The 23,301-nt window shown below is 32.1% G+C and overlaps 4 protein-coding genes and 1 pseudogene across 4 annotated transcripts; 2 read left to right on the top strand and 3 right to left on the bottom strand.

The window, feature by feature from the left end:
* The first annotated feature begins 2,133 nt into the window (after positions 1-2,133).
* Positions 2,134-7,876, top strand: LOC107032189 (probable leucine-rich repeat receptor-like protein kinase At5g49770). Its single transcript, XM_015233775.2, has 19 exons — positions 2,134-2,300; positions 2,468-2,591; positions 3,271-3,342; positions 3,446-3,520; positions 3,697-3,768; positions 3,852-4,013; positions 4,108-4,182; positions 4,261-4,332; positions 4,452-4,523; positions 4,625-4,693; positions 4,777-4,851; positions 4,938-5,009; positions 5,092-5,226; positions 5,313-5,785; positions 5,858-6,010; positions 6,282-6,421; positions 6,508-6,727; positions 6,843-7,078; positions 7,157-7,876. Exons 1-19 carry the CDS (start codon positions 2,216-2,218, stop codon positions 7,667-7,669), a joined length of 2,895 nt encoding a protein of 964 aa, XP_015089261.1. The 5' UTR covers positions 2,134-2,215; the 3' UTR covers positions 7,670-7,876.
* Positions 7,877-8,165: 289 nt separating this feature from the next.
* On the bottom strand, positions 8,166-9,109 carry LOC107001660 (annotated as a pseudogene).
* A 1,310-nt stretch (positions 9,110-10,419) lies between these two features.
* Positions 10,420-13,160, top strand: LOC107032195 (F-box protein SKIP24). The gene is given in 6 exon segments (XM_027912459.1): positions 10,420-10,764; positions 11,908-12,081; positions 12,354-12,516; positions 12,608-12,731; positions 12,734-12,802; positions 12,805-13,160. Coding segments are annotated over 6 exon segments (819 nt in total). The 5' UTR covers positions 10,420-10,525; the 3' UTR covers positions 12,855-13,160.
* Positions 13,161-14,521: 1,361 nt separating this feature from the next.
* Positions 14,522-17,518, bottom strand: LOC107001658 (beta-fructofuranosidase, insoluble isoenzyme 1-like). Its single transcript, XM_015199625.2, has 6 exons — positions 17,321-17,518; positions 16,720-16,728; positions 15,607-16,631; positions 15,130-15,374; positions 14,918-15,014; positions 14,522-14,826 (listed from the first exon to the last, which is right to left on the bottom strand). Exons 1-6 carry the CDS (start codon positions 17,496-17,498, stop codon positions 14,644-14,646), a joined length of 1,737 nt encoding a protein of 578 aa, XP_015055111.1. The 5' UTR covers positions 17,499-17,518; the 3' UTR covers positions 14,522-14,643.
* A 1,414-nt stretch (positions 17,519-18,932) lies between these two features.
* LOC107001722 (beta-fructofuranosidase, insoluble isoenzyme 1-like) lies at positions 18,933-22,344 on the bottom strand. The gene is made up of 6 exons (XM_015199695.2): positions 22,151-22,344; positions 21,219-21,227; positions 20,093-21,117; positions 19,715-19,959; positions 19,378-19,474; positions 18,933-19,264 (listed from the first exon to the last, which is right to left on the bottom strand). The coding sequence occupies exons 1-6, from the start codon at positions 22,326-22,328 to the stop codon at positions 19,088-19,090; spliced, it is 1,731 nt and encodes a 576-aa protein (XP_015055181.2). The 5' UTR covers positions 22,329-22,344; the 3' UTR covers positions 18,933-19,087.
* Between the last annotated feature and the right edge of the window lie 957 nt (positions 22,345-23,301).

Genomic DNA, 23,301 nt, shown 5'->3' with positions numbered 1-23,301 from the left:
AATTAATGTAAAAATATTTTATTTTTCTGAAATGTATAACTATTTAATTTCAATAATTTTTACTCTATTCTATAAGACAAGTCACAAAAGAGATCTTTTAAGAAAGTTAATCATAAGGTAGTGTACCTTTATGTTTGTTTTTAATACTTTATTTTGTCTTTTAAAATAAATGTAAAATTTACATATCAATAAGGGGATGACTAAATACAAAAGAATTTCTTCTTATGAGTTAACTATACACTATAAACATTTATCATTTTACTTTTCATATTTTTGTTGTAGCTCAAACACAATTTTAAAAGAAATTATGTGATTTTCAATAATATATATCTATCATTATGGAGTACATGTGCAACACACGAGTCCAAAGTAGGAAGCTTTAAAATGTTACACTAAATCATAATTATAAATTATTTAATTAATTAATAAACAATAAAACATGTATCATATTACAAGTGAAAAGACCTTAAATGAAAAGTTACATTACAATCAATCATAATATCATACTTAAATATTTTTTCACCATTTTTATAAATATTTATTGCCTTAATGACTTAATAAAATGTCCACATCATAAATGTTGAAGCAAATTTCACTAGCAATATCTCTAAGAGAAAAGACCAAATAACCACATATAATGCTAATTCAATTGGTTGCATTTAAGCACAATTTGGATTTTCTTTTTCTTTTTCTTTTGCATTATCTTTTTTAGGTAGAAAAAAGTGTAAATTATTATAGGTAGATAAATATATCTCAAATCTAATATAACAATTGTGTGAAATGTTCTATAAAAAAATATTTTAAAGAAATATTGTATTCTTTTATATCATAGAGAAACATGTATGCATGTTTAATATAAAGTAACTATTATATAAATAGTATCAAAACTATCTTAATTTATATTTTAACTCTACAAATATTAAATCTATTTTGAAGGTAAGTTTAAGGATATTAAAATATAAGATTAATATTCATTAGGATTAAAAACTCGAATTTTTTGATATACTTTAATATCTATTTTTATATCGAGCTGATCCGAGTAGAGTCGAGGTCAACCAACTAGCTGGGTGAGTCTTAGCCAAGCCTAACCATTTTTTTTTCATCTGGTGTTATTGAGAATAGTAAGAAATTATTAAGTTCTTGCGCATTAAGATTCATTGATTACAAAACATAAAAATTTTGTGACTTGTAATTTGCTTAATTTAAAGATTTAAGTTGAATAATGTTGAATTAAATTGAATACATGTAACATAAAAATTATAGTTGTACAGTAAAAGAAAGATATGTCAATGCCATGTGACATTCTTTACTTTTTAGTTCGTTATAAAAAATAATAATTTACTAGTGGCTCGAAAAAATAAGATTTATTGATGACAAAACTCCATTTTATCATAAATTTGCAAATGAAAACTTCACAATTTGAACTTTTGAAGTTGTAATTTATGTAATTTGAAGTTATGTTTGGACATGTATTTTAGTTTGAAAAAGTTAAAGTTTTTTTTTGAGTTAAAATGAATTTCGAAGATAAATTATAAATTTCACTACTAATTAGATATTTGAAGATAAATTTTCAAAATCTGTTCTAAAGTCTACGAGTTGTTTCAATATCTTCATCCTCTGTAGTACTGTATTCTACATTGGATCATCATCATAATCTGCCTTAGAATCAAAGAAATCAGTATCTTTCTCTTTATACTAGTGATTCAGCGTGTAAAAGAAGCCAAACAATGTCCACTCACACACTCACTTCAATTCACACCGTCATCGATTCACGATTTAAACTTTATGAGTTCAACTTTTAAAATTCTCCACACCAAATCCGTCATATTTTCAAAGTTATAACTTTATATTTACTATTCATTACAATTTCATTAGTTCTTACGCATAAAATTTAAATATTGAATTAAAAATACTGAATTCAGATGAACTTAATCTCGTAACAACGGATCCGCCATTATAATTCAGTGTTAATTGTCTCACAATTATGAGTGATCCATAGTGGAATTAGACAACAGTTAAGAGTGGCTTCTAAGATAAGTTAAATCATTAAAATGACGAATTTGCCTAACAACTTTTCCCCCCACCCACCAACTACCCTTAAAAAGCAAAAAAAATCCCTCCAAACTTTTTATTTGTATTTTTCACATATTATAAGTGATTATATGTATGAAAAATCAAATGAGTCATTTGCTAATCTGAAGAAAATTTTTGAACAATGGCAGCTACCCGGCTGTTGCTCTGCTTTATCGTCTTCTCGTCTGGCATCGATTTCATATACACTGTTACAGATCCTAGAGATGGTAAGAACTTTGTATAAAATTGTCGATCCAGTATTTAAACTTTATGAGTATTACTATTTGTTTGCAGTTTTTGTGAACTTTTACTTGTAAATTTATGTTCTGCGTTGAAAGTACTGAGTTCAGATAATTATGTTGTTATGAGTAAGTGTGAATTTGGTTGATTGCAGTAACGATACTTCGATCACTGAAAGATCAGTGGGAAAATACGCCGCCTAGTTGGCAGAAATCGGATGATCCCTGTGGAACATCTTGGGAAGGTGTAACTTGCAACAACTCAAGGGTAACTGCATTGTGAGTATGCTTGTTTCTTCCGATATCTGGGGATCGTTTGGTTTACATTCTAGTTATACGATGATTAATAACACATGAATTGTTATGCATGATTGCGTAATTTAAGTGCATTTCCGCCTTTACAAAAAACTACCTAATTACTCATATGTCGCAATCATATATACTATTATTACCTATACTTTCAAAAGATTATGTGTCTTACCACTAATTAAGAGTTTCCTACCATAACACTTAGAAACATGTATTTTTGCTACCAGATACACTAAAATAGGGAGAGAGGAGAGCGAAATGGTGAGGGAGGCGAGCCAGATTGACTATGTATCCCAGATACATAGGAGAGTGGGGAGTGAGATGGAGAGATCGAGAGAGACAAACGAGATTTGTTATATATTATAGATACATGTGAATCCAGTTAGATACAATATATCTAGGACAAATTATACCTAATTTTTGCCCCATGTTATCCCGAGATACATGCATCTGGACACACCAAAATATGGTAAGATATGTAATATTGCAAACTAGAGTATATCTAAGTAATTAGCTCCTAAACTAGTGGGATTTACGTAAGTTTCTCCCTTTTTTATACTTCAAACCAAGCCACATCTTAGTTTTTGAAATTGTTGTTTCACCAACGAAGCAGTTGTTAACAATTGATTGTGTTTATTGTTTCTTTCAGGGGATTATCAACAATGGGACTGAGAGGAAAATTAAGTGGTGACATTGGAGGGCTCACTGAATTAATTTCCTTGTAAGTTTGGTTTTAAATCCAATAAACTTCAGTTGATTATTTACAATAAGCTTGTATTTGTCACCATACTTTGCTCACTTCAGTTGCTATACTTGTATTGCAGAGACCTATCGTTCAACCGAGGACTTACAGGTTCCCTGTCTCCGCGGATTGGAGATCTGCAGAAACTAAACATATTGTAAGACTACGAAATCTTGATTGTATAGTGTATGCCTGCTATGTACACAAAATTGACATTTATAATATATTCGTCATAGAATGATCATTTGATCAGCTTTCTTCTTCGTAATTTGAATCATGATTCAACGACATACATAACTTACATGTACGTGAATGCATTTATTTACTTTTCAGAATCCTCGCGGGCTGTAGCTTCAGTGGCAGTATACCGAGGGAATTGGGAAGACTTTCTGAGTTATCCTTCTTGTAAGAATTTCTCAGCAACATCAACTTGTGATCTTTTTGGTGTTTCATCAACTCATTTAGTTCCATGTCAACTTCTTTTACAGGGCACTTAACTCAAATAATTTCACCGGTGAGATTCCACGAACTCTTGGCAATCTGTCAAAACTCTACTGGCTTGATCTAGCAGATAACCAATTAACAGGACCGATTCCTGTTTCAACCTTCTCAAGTCCGGGGTTAGACCTTCTCAAAAAAGCAAAACACTTGTGAGTAAACTTTATATGTTCATATTACGTGCTGTTCTTAAGTTGGTATTTATACCTCTTAAGTTCTGACTTCTACGTTATGTCATTATCGCAGCCATTTTAACAAAAACCAACTTTCAGGCTCCATTCCGGACATTCTTTTTAGTTCTGACATGGTGCTAATTCATGTGTAAGTCAAGAAACTAAAGAGTGATTCGCGTTATTCTTCCTTCCCTCCTTCTCACTTTGTGAACTTCTGATATGGCAGACTGTTTGATGGAAATCAACTTAGCGGGAGCATTCCATTTACGCTAGGACTTGTTCAGACACTTGAGGTTCTGTGAGTAGAATTGACCGTCTTATTTATCCTACCTTTCATGCTACTTCACCTTCTGTTTTGGATTATATGCTTGTACTCTTTTATCTTTTGCTTGTATTCATGTAACCTAACATATACAGTCGGCTCGATAGAAATGCCTTAAATGGTAGCGTCCCATCAAATCTTAACAATCTCACAAGCATTGTAGAGTTGTAAGTATACGTTTTTCCCATCGTAGCTCATTCAGTTGACTACTTGAAATTAAGAATTGCTAGACTCAGTAGTTCTTTGTGCTCTTATGTTCTGTTTTTAGGAATTTGGCTCACAACAAACTGTCCGGTCTACTACCAGATTTAACTGGAATGAATTCCCTTAATTATCTGTAAGGAAGATATCCAGAATCCTGATTTTCCCTAGTTGTTTCTCAATGTTGAAGTGATACATCATATTTTGTTTCTCTTCCAGGGACTTGAGCAATAATTCCTTTCATAAATCGGAGGCGCCTATATGGTTCTCGACTTTAGAGTCTCTCACCACTCTGTGAGTATTAATCAGTTATGAATGCAACAATGAATTTCCAAAAAAGTTTGATGAATCTAAGTAGGAAGAACTGATGTAATGCTCAGAGTCATTGAGTATGGCTCACTCCATGGATCAGTGCCTCAGAAACTTTTCGCTTTACCTCAATTACAACAAGTGTGAGTATCGCGATTCTAACTGAATATTCCATGTGTATTACCTGCAATGAAGAGGTTGTAATGATCGTAATAACTTATGCAGGAAACTGAGGAACAACGCATTGAATGATACATTGAACATGGGTGGCATCAGCGGCAGGCAACTCACACTTGTTGATTTACAGAACAACGAGATTTCCTCAATAACACTTGGCTCTGGATACAAAAATACCTTGATGTGAGATGGTTCATTTCTCCTTTTCGTCGATTAGATTATGTTTTTTGTCTCTTTCTTCTCCTTGATTGATTTGTCATTGTCCTCAGACTGATCGGAAACCCAGTGTGTGACACGGCCCTTGGAAACACGAACTACTGTCAGCTTCAGCAGCAATCTGCAAAGCCTTACTCAACCAGCCTAGCTAACTGTGGGAGAAAATCATGTCCTGCTGATCAAAAAGTTAGCCCACAAAGTTGTGATTGTGCTTATCCATACGAGGGAACATTCTACTTTAGAGGACCCTCTTTTAGGGAGTTATCCAATGATAATACGTTCCATTCACTCGAAATGAGCTTGTGGGTGAAGTTGGATCTCACACCCGGCTCAGTTTCTCTGCAGAACCCCTTCTTCAACATTGATGATTATCTTCAGGTGCAGTTGGAATTATTTCCACCAACAGGAAAGTATTTTAATAGATCAGAGGTTGAGCGGATTGGATTTTCTTTGAGTAACCAAACTTATAAGCCTCCTCACGAGTTTGGACCATACTATTTTATAGCATCTCCTTACACTTTCCAAGGTATAATTACTGAGTTTCTTTACAACTGTAACTTCTAGATCAAAATACTGACTTTAACTATAACTGTCTCAGCTGATCGCGGAGAAACTTCTATAAGCTCAAGACAGGTTATAGGAATAGCTACCGGGTGCACCATCCTGGTCCTCTTGCTCGTTGCTCTTGCAATATATGCTATTCAACAAAAGAAACTTGCTGAAAGAGCTATTGGACTGAGTAGACCATTTGGTAATGTCATCTACAGAAATATAAACCGATTGAGTTATAACTATATATACATTCAAGCCTCTATGATAACATTTCACTATAACGACCAAGTTTTCTTTGGAACTGATTTTCATATTGTGTTGAATTATATGATCTCTATAACAACATTTCGCTATAGCAGTCAAAGAAATATCAGAACAAACGACATCTTTATAGAGAGGTTTGACTGTATGGCCAGAATTCAACTAGGATTGAACTAAAATGTCTGATTTCTTTGACCTTCTTTGTCCAGCATCATGGGCTCCAAGTGGCAACGACAGTGAAGGTGCACCACAACTAAAGGGAGCCAGATGGTTTTCTTATGACGAACTTAAGAAATGCACGGGAAACTTCTCGGAGAGAAATGAGATTGGTTCCGGTGGCTACGGGAAGGTTTGCTACCAACATCCACAGTAAATACAGAATAAAGGGATAAACTCTTAGTTACTTTGCTTATTCACGTCTGTTCTATTTCCTAGGTCTACAGAGGAACGCTCGCGAATGGGCAAGTAATTGCTATCAAACGGGCTCAACATGGATCCATGCAAGGTGGACAAGAGTTCAAGACGGAAATCGAATTGCTTTCACGGGTTCATCACAAGAACCTAGTTGGTCTGGTTGGATTCTGTTTTGAGCAAGGCGAACAAGTACTGGTATACGAGTATATGCCAAATGGTTCACTCAGGGAGAATTTGTCAGGTAAGTCACATCCTCCTATACATTAAAGACTACTTCCTGTTTACAGTAATTTACACTAAAAAGTTCCTAACATCTCCATTTCGCTGTAGAAGTTAATTTCCGCTATGCTCTACAGGGAAAACGAGCATTTATCTAGATTGGAAGAGGAGACTTCGTGTAGCGCTTGGTTCAGCTAGAGGATTAGCTTATCTGCATGAGCTTGCCAATCCTCCTATAATTCATAGAGATGTGAAGTCGACTAATATTTTGTTGGATCAGAACTTAACAGCAAAGGTCGGGGATTTTGGTTTGTCCAAACTCGTATCAGACAGCTCAAAGGGTCATGTTTCCACTCAAGTTAAAGGCACATTGGTCAGTACCACATCCTGCACATTTTCGCTTTCCATTTCAAGAAAAACATTGAATTTAAGACTATTGATGACATTGCAGGGTTATCTAGATCCTGAATACTATATGACTCAACAACTAACCGAGAAGAGCGATGTGTATAGCTTTGGTGTTGTAATGCTAGAACTCATAACTGCAAAACAACCAATAGAGAAGGGGAAATACGTTGTTCGAGAGATGAGAACAGCAATTCATAAGAACGACGAGGAGCATTATGGCTTGACTAATATGATCGATCCAGTCATTAGAAACATGCCAAATCTAATTGGTTTTACAAGGTTTGTGGACGTGGCGATGCAATGTGTTGAGGAGGCTGCTGCTGATCGTCCAACGATGAGTGAAGTGGTAAAAATGCTTGAAAGTATTCTTCAAAATGATGGTCTGGAAACAAATTCTACGTCTGCATCATCATCGATAACGGATTTTGGGACAGCAATAGCTGCTTCTAGACATCCTTATAATAAAGAGGCTCTACAGCGAAAAGAGATGAATGATACTCATGCTTTTGATTACAGTGGTGGATACACTCTTCCAACAAATGTGGAACCAAAATAGTGTCAACCAACAAAAAAGGACTTGTCTCTACTGTCTCTCATTCTTTAATTTATTCTCATAGTAAAAGATTTGGAAAATTGGTGAAAGGGATAAGATAATTTAGTTGTTGTATTGTCCCTATATTGGCTTCTTTTCACAAAACAATCATGTATAGTAACAAGATCGAAGTTCAGATTTTCTATTGCCAAGGCTTACAGTCCAGTACTATCAGTGAAAGTCTCTTATACACTGAGTGTGAGTTCGAAGTTCAGATTTTCTAATTTACTAACCAGTTGTGCCAAAAAGAACAAACAAGTGACTTTTCTGCACTAATGGTATACAAGAACACACTTACATACAAACTCATAAACAACAAATTAAACAATCAAACAACAAGAAATTAAACTACAAGAGTTGCAATCCCTCCGCACTAGTAAGGTGAAAGTTTAAATAGTCAACCAACTGAGCGACTAAGATTCTCCGAGAGTACTAGTCATCCTTCAATTTCTTCTAGAAATTAAATATAGTTTTGCATAACAATTGAGGCAAATGGATTAGTTTTACTATACCCTCCATCAATCACCAAATTAACACCACTCACATACTTAGATTCATCACTTCCCAAATAAACAGCAGCCTCAGCAATATCCTCTGGTTCTAATATTCTCCCTTTAAGATTAGCAGTTTCCATAATAATATCCTCTGCTTTTTCCTTATCCATTTTCCCCAAAATTTCCCTAACAAGTGGTGTAGCAACTGTATATGGAGAAATACAATTTACTCTATTTCCATATTTTCCCAATTCAATGGCTAGATGATTTGTTAGTCCAACTACAGCATGTTTTGACGACGCGTGAAGCAATCCCACCAATTACAGAAGCAACACTAGATGTGAACAAAATGCTACCTTTTTTAGTTGGTATCATTGTTTTGGCTGCAATTTTAGCTCCTAAAAGTGCCCCGTAAACATTCACATCGAACACATTCTTGAAGTTGTTATAATCCGTGGCTAAAATACTTGGATCCTTCATGTTTCCTGTTATACCTGCATTGCTGAACATGATGTCTAGCTTTCCATACCTCGAAACTGCTCTGTTTATCGCGTTTTCCATGTCGTTTTCATTTGTGACATCGCAATGTGTGAAGGAGATGGTGTTGTTTGAGCCTAGTTCTTTGCACACAGGGCTTGACCTGTTGATCAGACATAATATAGTTACGTAATTAATATGTAATGACACATGATGAAAACGGCTTTGTAGTGATGAAAGACAAAACTTTTAGACGAAATGATCACACGAACCTAAGTCATCTCGAACATCTGCTACCACAACCTTCCCGCCATGTTTTTGTGAAAAGCCGAGTTGCAGCCTCTCCAATTCCACTAGCTCCTCCTGTGATCACTGCTACTTTACCTTCTAACCTGCAAATACAAATTTTCTTTACTTTGATTGCTATGACCATATTATTCTTACACAATCAAATTCTTACACAATCAAATTATTTTTTTTTTATCTTAAACTGTTTATATTAAACGTATTGGTACATGTCATGTCAGCAAAGCAAGAATAAGCTGTTAAAAAAATGAAAATTACACTACGATTATTTTATTTTGCGTAGTATATTGACTTTGACTATCTTGATAAACTAGAAGATTGCATAAAGTTGACTACTGAATTTACCTATGCTAATGGTTGAAATAAAATAGCACCAAATATATTTAATTGAACTTTTTTAACTGATATTTATACATTTTAACACTACTTGTATCGAGTGTTATGTACACGTAAAAATAAATATTTAAATTTATAGAAAATTGAATAAATAAAGTATTTGCTCTACATGATATTTTATATGATAATTTTAATGTCGTAATATCGTTTTAAATATATGATATTGTCACGTAAAATATGCGTTAAACTTTTATACAAGTTAACTATCTACTTGTGTACGTCCAAAATTAAAGGATAGAGATAATAACTAAAGCTAAGTTAAATGATATATTTATGTATTATGTCAATTTAAAAAATTATTACCACATAAAAACTAAAAAGTATATGCTAGTTCAATATTAAGACATAGATACAAGTTGAAGTTGAATTACTAAATAATAATATAAATAAAATTAATATTAAAATATAGTATATGAATTTATTAATTTAATATAAACTTAGTCTGAAGTGTTAAGCTTTAATATATAGGAATCAGATACTCAATAAATTAATGAACTCTTTAACATAATATTTTCTTCGTTCCTGATTTGGGTTAGTGGAAAAAATCACATATTTTGATAAAATAATATATTTTTGAATTACTGTTATATAAATATATGATCTTATTATTATTATAAATTAATATCTCTTTAAAATTATAAAAATATTTAAGACAGATTAGTAAAATACAATTTTAGTGTTTTTTTTTGTAAAAATTTAAATCTAATTAGAACTCATCTCTAATTTTTCTAATCACATCCAAAAGTTTTTGTATTGTCTTTTTGAACTACACCTGAAAAAGCACAAAGAGTTCTAAACGTAATAAGTATTTTTTTATGCGTTAATTAGTTCCAACAATATGTATTCATTAATATTGTTTGAAACCTTTAAACATGTATCATTTTTCTGTTGAGTAACCAAAAAAAGTATTAAAATTCATTTTATTATGATAATCGAGATTATTAAGTATGACCTTAAATTCACGAATATTGTTTGTTTTCATGACTTCTCCAAATGAAAACATATACCTCCACAAAAGTAATACTTTTTCATAATTCCGACGATATTAATTTAGTGAGGTTTTATAATATAGTTATGTTTTATGTGATAAATTGTTTCCCCCTTCTAAAATTGAACATCAAACAGAACCGGGCCGGGTTTGCTGAACATGTCGGCGTCGGAGTCAGCTCTGCCGGAGGAGCTATGGAGGCGAATCCTTGAAATCGGAATTGAATCCTCCAACTTCAACTACAAAGATCTTTGCTGTCTCTCCATAACTTGCACCCTCCTCAATCGACTCTCCTCCGATGATTCTCTCTGGTCCTCGTTGTTCTTCGCCGATTTTCCCCAATATCAACAACCTTCATCTTCATGTTCTGTTTCCAGCAAATGGCTCTACAAAATTAGGTATTTATGTGCACTCTCATGTCAAAATTTCTTTTTTTGTATATGTCTATGTTGTTTTAGTGTATTTGCATCATATAAATTCTTAGGTTCACAGTTAGCTGATGAAGAAGATACAATCTAATTAGTCTAGTTGTCTGCAAGCTGGGCCCGGAAACCACAGTTACAAAAAAAAAAAAAAAATAGCAACAAGGATATTGTATCTTCTGCCCAAGCATAATATATAAATGTCGTTTTACTTAGCCTCAATTGACATATATGTCATTCAACTTTGAGCGTGTATAAGTAGACACTTGAAGTATTCAGAAGTTGAAGTAAACACATGCATCCTATCCTGTGTGGCGTCTTTACGTTGCAGTTTGTGAATTACATGATGTTTACTTGTGTATATCCAAAGTTGGAGGTCATAGATTCACATTTATGTGTTATGCCTCAGCGGGAAGTAGTCTACTTAGTTTCTAGCAGTTCAAATGATAGTCGAATATTTGTTGCTTGGGGGACCTTTTAATTAGTAAAGGCTGGAACTTTTTCAATTCTGTCAAGGTACAACATGAACCTAACAAAGCACTCAGCTTTCGGGAAGATGTTCGGAAACATCCAAGTAATTGATCTAAACTTGAAACAACACTGTATCTTGTTGAATTTGAAAAAAACAATTACTTGTTCATTAGTGTTCAGAATTCACTTGTAAAATACTTGAAGTTTTGTGAGTGTGCAAGCCATAAAATTTCATTGAAATATTTGTCAAACCAGTTTGTGGCTTCAAATTCTCTATTTCGAGTTGAAATTGTAATAGAAAAAATTGAGAAAACAAACATTGATTTGCAAATGCTATCTCATTATTTGCAAATAATATGTATGTGATATTTCGGAAACAATCTCTCTACCTCCATAAGGTAGGGGTAGTGGTGCATACACACTGCCCTACCCTGACATCGCTTGTGGGATTACACGTATGTTGTTGTTGAGTATGTGTGTTATATTCTAATATACTGATGGTCAGAAGATATCACTCTTGTATTTATGTCTTTTGTTCTTAAATTTTCATGGCATTTTAGCTTTAGCCATATCATCTTGCTTTCTTTTTAATATTATCTTCTCTGGTAAATCTTATGGGAGAACTGATTGGTTGCTAATATCAACTAGATACGAAAAAGTTCGAGAACAGAAGCTTTTGGCCCATAGAAGGGCTGTTTTGAGAATTCAGAGTGAAATTAATGAGCATTCTAGGAGGATTGGAGAGATGGAACTTCGATCTGCAGAGGAGAAAGGGAAAATGAAGAACACTGTTGCCGAGTTGTTGAATTTGCGTAAGATCAGGTAGTGAAGGACAGAAGTCTACTCTTATAATGTTATCTGTTGTTTTTGTTTCTTCACATTTACCTACTATATGGGGGTTGAAGTCTGGCTTTCACAAACAACAGATTGCTTGCCTTTGGTATTTGAGTTGGTGTAGAAAACAATGTTTAACACCAGAGCATCACAATCTTGTTTGCTTGGTTGTTGTATAAGTTGCTAGTTATTCTTTGTTAGTCAAAGATAATGTAAAATGATGCGGCTGATGTTTGACTGTGCAATTGATTTGCTATCAGGCAAGCCAAAGTTGCACTAAATGTTTGGCAGCCAGAGATTGTCCGGGGTAAGCAGAAGCAGATGGTTGAGCAGTGCAATGTACCTATTGATAACCGTATCCATGCCATTGAGATGGAGCTCAAGCTATGCAAACAACAAATTCAAGGGTTAGAGAAGGCCCTTGTAAGTTCACATTTGTTTTGTGGAGAATAATGTGGCATTCATCTAGTAATTTATGAACTGCATTATGATCTTTTCCTTTATATTATTGCAGAGTGTTGAAAAAAAAAGGATGCAGACAGCAAAGGAAAAACTGGCTTCAGTAGAATATCACCCCTTGCGGGAATTTAACTTGACAGTCAGCCCGGTTGATGAAAATGACATGAGAAGGAAAAGACTTAAAACTTCATCAAGTGTAAACTTCTAAGCCTTTCTACTCTTTCTATGCAATTTGAATTGTTATTTTTCAGGAAAAGCAAATACCTGTTTACCTGAGTTGGGATGGAAAGAATGCAACATAATGTCGTAGGAGTGGCTTTTCCAGATTATCAACTTTGTTTTTCAATGATGCATAATCTAAGTGGATATCAAGTACACCTCCATTCCAAATTTGTTTGACACTATTTCCCTAATAGTATGTTCCAAAAAGAACGAAACATTCTATAGTTGAAAATTATTGACTTCTTCTTTTTTTTTTTGGTTGTAACTAATTACATTTTATTACCAAAAGTGTTTCTGTACAGCTCAAAGGAAAAAAAATAAAACTCGCTCCTCAACTGGACATGTTTAAGATCACACGTTTTGAAAGTATTTGTTTCTTTCGTAAACTTCGTGTTGGGTCAAACTGTGTTTGGAATAAATGGAGCAATTGTAATGGAATGATGTTCTCCCATATAATACACCCCCCTCCCCCCCCCAATTTTTTCCCCTTTTTGGTTGTTGGTGTTGGCAGATATCAATTTGATAGCCCATTAGTTCTGGTTGCTAGATCATTTTAGTGCTTTGACTATATTTATCATCTCATTTGCAAAAATGTGACTCCTTAAATTTGCTGAATTTCTCAGAAGAAAACTAGGAGTTAATGCATAACTGAATCGATGATTTACTCATGGTTGAGGAGTCTTCACATTGGTTCATCTCGCAAATGGATGATATTCAGCCTATTTGCATCTCTGTCCAAGCTCTATGCTAGGAACCGATATTGCAGTTGCTGAGTTCCTGTTGATTATTAAAAATATAGCAGATTCGGTTTACCTAGAGTGCTCTTAGAAATATGTGATATAGGGAGGGTCGAAGGCAAGTATAAGTATGGACAATGTTGTTGTTGTCTTTATGCTCGACTATGGGGAAAGACTGTTCAAGTAAATGGTGAATTGTTCACCGAAGTCTGGAAAAGTGAGCAAAATGAATGTTGTGCAATAGGAAGGGGGACTCTGGGCTACTTTGCAATATCCAGTTGATGCAGATGGAGAAAAAAATACTTTTGTGCCTCACACAACTGACACAAGTTATGTGTGTCTCTCTATGTTATGACAAATCGAGTTTGTGCGAATCAAAATGCCTCACACAACTTAAACTTGTGCAAGGTTGCCTATGTTTAAAAAGTGGAATATGTGGGTTAACAAAGTTCTTGTCAAACACAGGCAACCCATTTGGGTCCACGCAATTATCATTTGTCACACATTGGGAAACCACTATACTACTTGTGTCAACTGCTGCAGCGCAACATAAAAACCTCATGGTAATTTGGTGTTTTTCATTTTTATGATAAACTTTATTTGTATGTCGATAAAAATGCTAGACTATAAGGTCTATTTATGTGTGAACTGGAGTATGTTGTATGTATTTGATGTTGAATTGTGCGAGGCTGCTTAGTTCCTCTTATCATAGTACTATGGTTCGAGAGGAAGTAATAGTATCTACTCGGACACTATAGTGAAAGTGTGTTGAATCTAAAACAGACATTTATTTGGAATCTTTACCTATATTAAAGTGTGGATGAATTTCACACGACACTTATAAGTTGCATATCATAGAAAAAAGGTTGAAGATGAAAACTTTCCCTTATTTAAATGTTGCTGCAAATCTAGTCTCTACACATATATAAGTTCGATATTTGTCTAAGTTCATACATGTATATACACAAGGAATAAGTAAACATTTGTGTACTTTGAAATGAAATAAGAACTCCATAGAAAGATAATTGCATTTTAATCATGGTTTACTAGAAATAGAAAACTTGTACAAGTTCTCATCCAAAAAAAAAAAGGCCAACACAGAAAGAGAAAGAAAAACTAAAAGCACTATGTTTTAAATCCATTTCTCGGATTTAGCCATGTTCCAGGCGTCAAGAGTCTCAATTTTGACTGTCTCAGTACCATTATTGAAAGCAAACAAATGTGTGTCGCCATAGATGGCTAATGCTGGATAGACCCTTGATGTAATGCATGTCTTTCCACCGTCACCAAAACTTTCAACCACGGAATGGTCAATCTGAAAAAAAAAATCAACTAATTATCAACACAACAAAAAAAGAAAAATGAGTTTGAGTGGATTTGATACGAAAAGAAAAGAAGTAGCTCACCAGACTCCGCAGTGATAATCTTTTGTCAGTTAGATTTGTTTCAACGTATCCAGCAAAAGATGGTTTATACATCTTTTCATGATTTCTAACGCTTGACCTATCAAATTGAAAAAAAACAAATGGCAATGTTATCCAATTGCAAAAGCATAAAAATAACAACACTAGGGATCTCACCACAATACTTGGTGATAAAAAGTAGTTAAAAGACAAACCTTGAGGCATCAGAACACATGAGAACCTTGTATTTATCTTGGGTTTTAAACACTCTGAAGAATACAGGTGTATACTCTTCCAAGTTTTCAGAAGACAGTGTTAGTAGTCCAAATGGACCAAGTCCACCTTGAACAGTTGAACCCCTAATGGCACATACATCTTGGGCATAAAGATCAACCCAACTAGGATCAAATTCCTCTGCATTTTCCAAGCTTGAAAAGGAAAATGTAACTTCAACATCAACCTGTCATCATATTAAAACTCACATATTAGCTCTATATTTGTCTTGTCATAATAATTGAAACATAAAACCCCCTACATTATTGTAAATCCAGGGAAATGATATTGTAGGATGTTATTACATAAATTTTAGGGTTTTTTTTTCATGACTCAAAGATGTAACTTACTGTAGGTCATAATAATTCATACAAAATGATATTTATTCTTGTAAATCAAAAAATAATAAATATCAAAACCTGTGCAGGTGTAATTCCTTGAACTTCCACATTTTCTCCCTTGTTTAACTCATAATTTCTTAGCTCAACCTTTTCCTTTCTTAACATTTCTAATTCTTCAATAGGCCATTGAACCAAATGTTTACCACTAGGATCAATCCATAATTTACGAGGAATAGCCTGAATTCCAGACCATCCCTTCTTGATGGAATCTTCTGGAAAAACATCTGATTCATTTGTCCATCCCCACAAAACTCGTCGATTCTTCATAGGATCATAAAAGGTTCGTGATGCATAAAAATTACCATAATCCAATCTCAACCCATGCCATCCATCAATCATTGTATCGTCTGGAATGTATCTATCTCTTTTCGTGTCATAGGTACCAATTGTGTAATAATCAAATCTAGTAACATCCAGACTAACTTTCAGAACGTGTTTAATTTTTTCGCCTTTAAAAGATGTGTCCAAACCATCTGTATTCTCCAACGATACTGGAAAAAAATCAACACATTCCCAGTTTCCAGTCTTAGCAGATGAATGGAGTGGGTGTTGGGCTTTTGTCCATTTCATGAAGTCCTTGCTCCGATACATTATCGCTAATCCTCTCTCGTTTTTTCTAAGGCTACCAACAACCATTCTCCAACGCCCATCTTGACCTAACCAAGCTGTAGTTGGGTCACGAAATTTGGTCTTGTTGATGCTTTCATCAGCTACTATTAACGGGTTGTTATCGGGCTTGATCCACTTACGAAGAAATGGATCAGATAAGTTAGCTGGTATTGCATAATTTTGTACTTGGGTTTGGTTATCGTCCACAATTCCTGTGTAGAGAATAACAGGTTTATTCCCCGGAAGAATAGTGGTTGATCCAGACCAAGTACCATATTTATCAAACACCTCAGATGGATAAATTGCTGGCTCTAAATTGATCCAGTTAATCATGTCAATGGATACTGAATGAGCCCAAACAATATTTCCCCATACTGCTCCTTTTGGATTGTACTGGTAAAATAGGTGATAGATTCCATTGTAATTCATTAGACCTATTTTAAAAAATCAAATTAATATAAATAAATCGAGATTTTTGCTAAATTTTAATAAAAGAGTTAGAAATATAGAACTCGATCTTACCCGTGGGATCTAATATTGTTAATCGGCCATGACCACCAGATTACATGGAATTAAATAAAAAATGATTAGTAAAGACATTTCAACGCAATTGAAAGAAGTTATAATATAAGAAAAGAAATAGAATATTACACAAGGACACAAAATAAATATATTTAAAAAAATTCAGAATCAAATCTCTAACTAATCACAAAGTTGCACATACATTATGTTCATAACTATTTAAGATAAAGATAAAAACTTATTTGCATCGATAATATATATCAAATTATACTCAATTAAGTGATGAATAAAGTGAATAGTGTTTAAACTCTTTTTTCATGATAACTATGTTTGTCAGGAATATGTAATCATCTATTTATTAGTGTAACATGAATAACGATACTATACAAATATTAAATACATATTATGGTAGAGTGATAAATATTTTTTTTCAATGTGAATTCGTATATAATCGGAATCAAATGTGAATACCGGATGAATATTGTGAAATTGACTATGAATATATACAATTATCCAAACATAAAATAATACAAAACAAATATCAATTCGAGACACAAACTAAATTATATAAAATCATTGGCTTGTTAGAGAGTGAACATACCATTAATCCAGTGTTTAGGAGGCTGAAAGTGATATTCCGTTCTAAATAAGTTTTTAAGTAATTTAGAACTAGATGATTGTAACCTCCTAAATTCTTCATGTGAGGAATTAGCTTCATTACTACAAAAAAATAACATAAATAAAAAGGCACATAGACTACTCTTTCTTAAGAATTCCATTTTGAAAGAAAAGAGTTCGTCCTTTTTACTCTAACTTTGATTGAGAAAAAATTGATGAAGAAAGTTGAAAAAATGTGAAAAGAATTTATAGGAAAAAAAAATAGAGATAGAAACCTAACAGAATACCCAAAAAATAAGTAAGAGATTATTATCATAAAATTTAAAAAGATATAGTCAAAGGAATAATGAAAACAAAGTTGATATTGTTATATATAAAATTTAGGAACTAAAAGCTAATTTTAGTTTATCTGTTTTGAAAAAAAATTGAAAAAAATTATTTCGCTAATTTTTCTCCTTTTGATTTACACGGCCAATCAATGTATTTTATAAGATAAAACAATTATACTAATTTACCATAACATGGGAAGTTGAGATAAATATAAAAAATGCAAATTAAAAAGCTCTATACATTAAATTGAATTTGGAATTTTCAAGAATTTATTAAGAAATATGTATTTTAAAATATTTACATCATACAAAATTAATTTGATTCATTTAGTTATATATTTATAACTCTATATTCGATTTTACAAAAGTAGTTTTTTATTTTTTTACCATGTAGTAACAGTCACGGAAAATTTTATATCCCTAGTTTTAACAATTTCAAGTTTACATAAGCCTGATTTGAAAATAGTTTTAACCTTTTTTTTTTTTTAAAGAAAAGTGGAAATAGAGTTGTTAGAATGAATATAGGAACAACTAGAAATATTATCAATCTAAAGTATATGAAAAAAAATAAAGTTGTAGGATTGTTGTTATAAAATTTAGGAACAAACACGATATAGTCAATCAAAAAAATAAGGTTGAGATTGTTGTTATAAATTTTAGGAACAATTGAAATATAGTCCACCAACAAATTAATAATTTGAATTCTCTCCCACAATTGTGATTAAACAATGTATTTTTTTCATTTATTTCTTTAAAATGAGATTTACATGAGATATAAGATCACGTGTGGTTAAAAAGTTGAATGCAATATTTAAAAGATTGAATAACACAAATTTAAAATATTTTTTCTAACCATTTAAATTTGAAGATGAAATCACATCTAAGGGTGACTCATTAAAATTAATATAGCATAATACATTGTGATTAAACAATGTATTTTTTTCATTTATTTCTTTAAAATGGGATTTACATGAGATATAAGATCACATGTGGTTAAAAAATTGAATGCAATATTTAAAAGATCAAATAACACAAATTTAAAATATTTTTTTCTAACCATTTAAATTTGAAGATGAAATCACATCAAGGGTAACTTATTAAAATTAGTATAGCGTCGTAATACTAAGAGTTTCATATGGTCAGATACATCAAAAAAGAGTTTGTACCTCATATATACACAGGAACTAAGTAAACATTTATATATTTTGATATAAAATAAAAACTCGATAGATAATTACACTATATATGAATGCGTCATCGATTCGATTAAATAGGAAAAGAAGAATATTTTATTTCATGACTCATAGAATAGTGAAATCTGTACAAGCTCGATTAAAAAAAAAATGCTAACATGAAAAAAAAGAGAAATTAAAATGAACGGAATTATGTTTTCTTCTTTTCTCTTAGGAATTTTTTTAGTTTTACATATCGGCTTTATCCATGCTCCAGGCATCAAGAGTGTCAATTTTGACTGTCTCAGTACCATTGTTGAAAGCAAATAAATGTGTGTCACCATAGATGGATAAAGCTGGATAAACTCGTGATGTAATACATGTCTTTCCACCAGCACCAAAACTTGCGACCACAGAGTGATCGATCTGAAAAAGAAAAAAAATTAAACTACTTGTCAATGCGACGAAATTGAAAAATGACTTTGAAATATAAGTTTTTAAGTGCATTTTATAAGAAAAAAGTACCAAAGAAAGCTTACCAAGCTCCTTAGTGACAACTTTTTGTCTGTTAGATCAACGTTGACGTACCCAGCAAATGAGGGTTTGAACATCTTTTTGTGATTCCTAACGCTTGAACTATTGCAAAAAAGATAGAATGATAAGGTTAGCCAAATGCGAAAGCATAAAGATAACAAATTTTTTTTTATGTTTATAATTATTTGATATCCGAAACTCATTTGCATTGGATTAGACTCATTTAATAGGAGGAGCGCTTTTTATAAGTATTTTTTTCATTTCAAAAGTTTAAACCCGAGATCTCTCTAGTTTAAGGTGAGAGATGCTTGCTAATAAGAAAAGTGTGATCATTAGACAAACCTCGAGGCATCAGAGCACATGAGAACCTTGTGTTTGTCTTGATCTTTGAACACTCTGAAGAATACAGGTGTATACTCTTCCAAGTTTTCAGAAGATAATGTTAGGAGTCCAAATGGACCAAGTCCACCTTGAACTGTTGAACCCCTAATTGCACATACATCTTCGGCATAAAGATCAGCCCAACTAGGATCAAATTCTTCTGCATTTTCCAAACTTGAAAAGGAAAATGTAACTTCAACATCAGCCTGTCATTATATTAACACTCACAAATTAGCTATAAATTGGTCTTGTAACAAAAAATTAATTCAAATCATTAAACACATTGCGTTGTTGCAATTTCTGGAAAGGATCACAAATTATATATATATATGGTCTAACCTGGGCAGGTGTAATCCCTTGAACTTCTACATTTTCTCCCTTGTTCAATTTATGATTTCTTAGCTCAACCTTTTTCTTTCTCAAGGTTTCTAATTCTTCAATAGGCCATTGGACTAAATGTTTACCACTAGGATCAATCCATAATTTACGAGGAATAGCCTGAATTCCAGACCATCCTTTGAAGATGTCATCTGTTGGGAAAACATCTGATTCATTGCACCATCCCATTAAAACTCTTCGATTCTTGCTAGGATCATAAAAGGTCTTAGATGCATAAAAATTGCCATAATCCAGTCTCAATCCGTGTGACCCTTCGATCATTGTATCGTCTGGAATGTATCTATCTCTTTTCGTGTCATAGGTACCAATTGTGTAATAGTCCCATCTGTTATCATCCAGACTGGCTTTCATAACGTGTTTAATTTTATCGCCAATAGCTGATGTGTCCAAACCATCTGTTTTCTCCAACGACACTGGAAAAAAATCAACACATTCCCAGTTTCCAGTATTAACAGATGAATGGAATGTGTGTGGGGCTTTGGTCCATTTCATAAAGTCCTTGCTCCGATACAATATTGCTAATCCTCTCTTGTTTTTTCTAAGGCTACCAACCAACATTCTCCAACTCCCATCTTGACCTAACCAAGCTGTAGTTGGGTCACGAAATTTGGTCTTGTTGATGCTTTCATCAGCGACTACTAACGGGTTGTTATCAGGTTTGATCCACTTACGTAGAAATGGATCAGACAAGTTAGCTGGTATTGCATAATTTTGTACTTGAGTTTGGTTATCGTCCACAATTCCTGTGTAGAGAATAACAGGTTTATTCCCCGGAAGAATAGTGGTTGATCCAGACCAAGTACCATATTTATCAAACACCTCAGATGGATAAATTGCGTGCTCTAAATTGATCCAGTTAACCATGTCAACTGATACTGAATGAGCCCAAACAATATTGCCCCATACTTCTCCTTTTGTATTGTACTGGTAAAATAGATGATAAATTCCATTGTAATACATTGGACCTATTTTTTTTAAAAAAAGATAATAATCAAATTAATATAAATAAATTGAGATTTTAGCTAAAAATATAGTGAAAACTAATAAATATAAAACTCGATCTTACCAGTGGGATCTAATGTTGTTGTTCGGACCATCAGGCCAAGACCACCACATAAGAAGGAATTAAATTAAAATGATTAGTAAAAAACATTTCATTGCAATTGAAAAAAAGATTACAAAGCACAGTTAGTTGCATATATATTATATCAGGTAAAAACTTATTTACAGCAATTATATTAAATAATACTAATTTTTATCAAGATTAAAAGAGAATAATTATATAACTATCGTTTGTGATAATCATGTTATTACCGCACATCTACTCATATATTTATTAGAATCATCATGAATAAAGATCATATACAAGTATTAAATCATATTTATACGAATAAGGAGCTCCTTATTATGTGAAAATAACTATAATGAAATAATTAAATAAAAAGACGAAGGACAATTAAATTTGAATAAGCTGGCTAAAAGCACACATGCATGTTATTTTATTTTTTCGGAGTTCAATTATCAAAATTACTATTTTTTCCGAGTTTAATCATCAAAATTTTAGTAATTTTTCACATATGTGTGGGTCAAATTATTAAAATTTTAATAAATATTAAATTTGAAAAGTCTTAAACTATTAAATTTACCTATTGAACTATCTCTCCCAAATAATTTGAAGTCTTAAACTATTAAATTTACATATTGAACTATCTCTTCCAAATAAGTCAACACATTTAAAATATTGTAAATTAATAATATAATATTTCAGAAAATTTGTGTTTCATATATACACTAGAATACACTAGAATGAAAGAAGAAGAAAAAGACAAGTAAAATAATAAGGTTCCTTTGATTTATATTTTACATGAACTCAAACATTATATATTCGATCCTATATATGAATATATATATGAATATGAATATATATGAATATAAATATGAATTATACTATAGTCCATATATATTATATAGCGGAAAGGATTAGAGAAAAAGATATACCATTAATCCAGTGTTTAGCGGGTCTGAAATGAAATTTAGGTCTCAAGATTCTTTTTACCACATTATTACTGACAGACTGTAGCTTTCGATTTATTTCATGAGACGCATTAACCTCAAAAAATACAAGAAAAGACATAAATAAAAGAACACAAAGAGATAGATTCTTTAAAATCACCATTCTTCCACTTTTTAAATCTAATTTAGAGAAAATAGAAACTGATAAAAAGTTGAATGAATATGAAGAGTATTTATAGGGCAATATAGAAATAGAGTGAACAATAGAATATTTTTATTTATTTTTTTTTTAAAAAAAAAAAGTGATGTTATAGAATTTAGGAACTAGTCAATCAATAAAATAGGAAAAATATGGTTGATATGGTTGTTACATGATATAGTCAATAAAAAAATAAGGTTGAGTTATAGTTATAAATTTTAGGAATCAATAGAGTTAAATAGGGGATTCATTTGTTCCGAATATTTTTCCTACAAACAAGTAATTTTATACATTCTTTTTTATCTTTAAAGTTCAATATTTAATATTTTAATTCACATTATCATGATATACTTAGATCACATATATAATTGAAAAGTTGAATGATAACACAAATTTAAAGTATATTCTTTTATTATTTAAATTTGTAGATGATATAACATCAAGGGCAACTTAATAAAATTAATAGTCTATAGTTAACTTAGAATTTATGTATATACAATTAATTATCCACACTTATTGTGTAATGTTTATACATGTTTTTAAGTTTATAAAGAAAATATAATGATAATATGTAATAATATAATTAGGGTTATTTCAACCTAATAAGATATCAGCCATATATTTGTTATTAGTATTATGAAAATATTAGTAGTTTAATTCAAAATCTAAAATATTTCTAAGAAAAAACACCTTATTTTTTATATAGATTTTGTACTTTTTTTCTACATATTTTAATATTTTTTAGGTAAAATATAAACTAATAATCCAATATGACCAAAGTTTTAGGATCCCACAATTTTTGTGGCATAAAACAAACTTTTACTTTGAGTCGTATTCTATCAATTATATATCAAGAATATCCTTTTTAACTTATACTGAATTTGGTTAAACTTTGTTTTTTGAAATAGTCACGTGACTTATTATGATTTATTATATT

This window comes from Solanum pennellii, chromosome 10, assembly GCF_001406875.1.
Source record: "Solanum pennellii chromosome 10, SPENNV200".
NCBI classification, from domain to species: domain Eukaryota; kingdom Viridiplantae; phylum Streptophyta; class Magnoliopsida; order Solanales; family Solanaceae; genus Solanum; species Solanum pennellii.
This window is presented reverse-complemented; position numbering and strand designations above follow the sequence as displayed.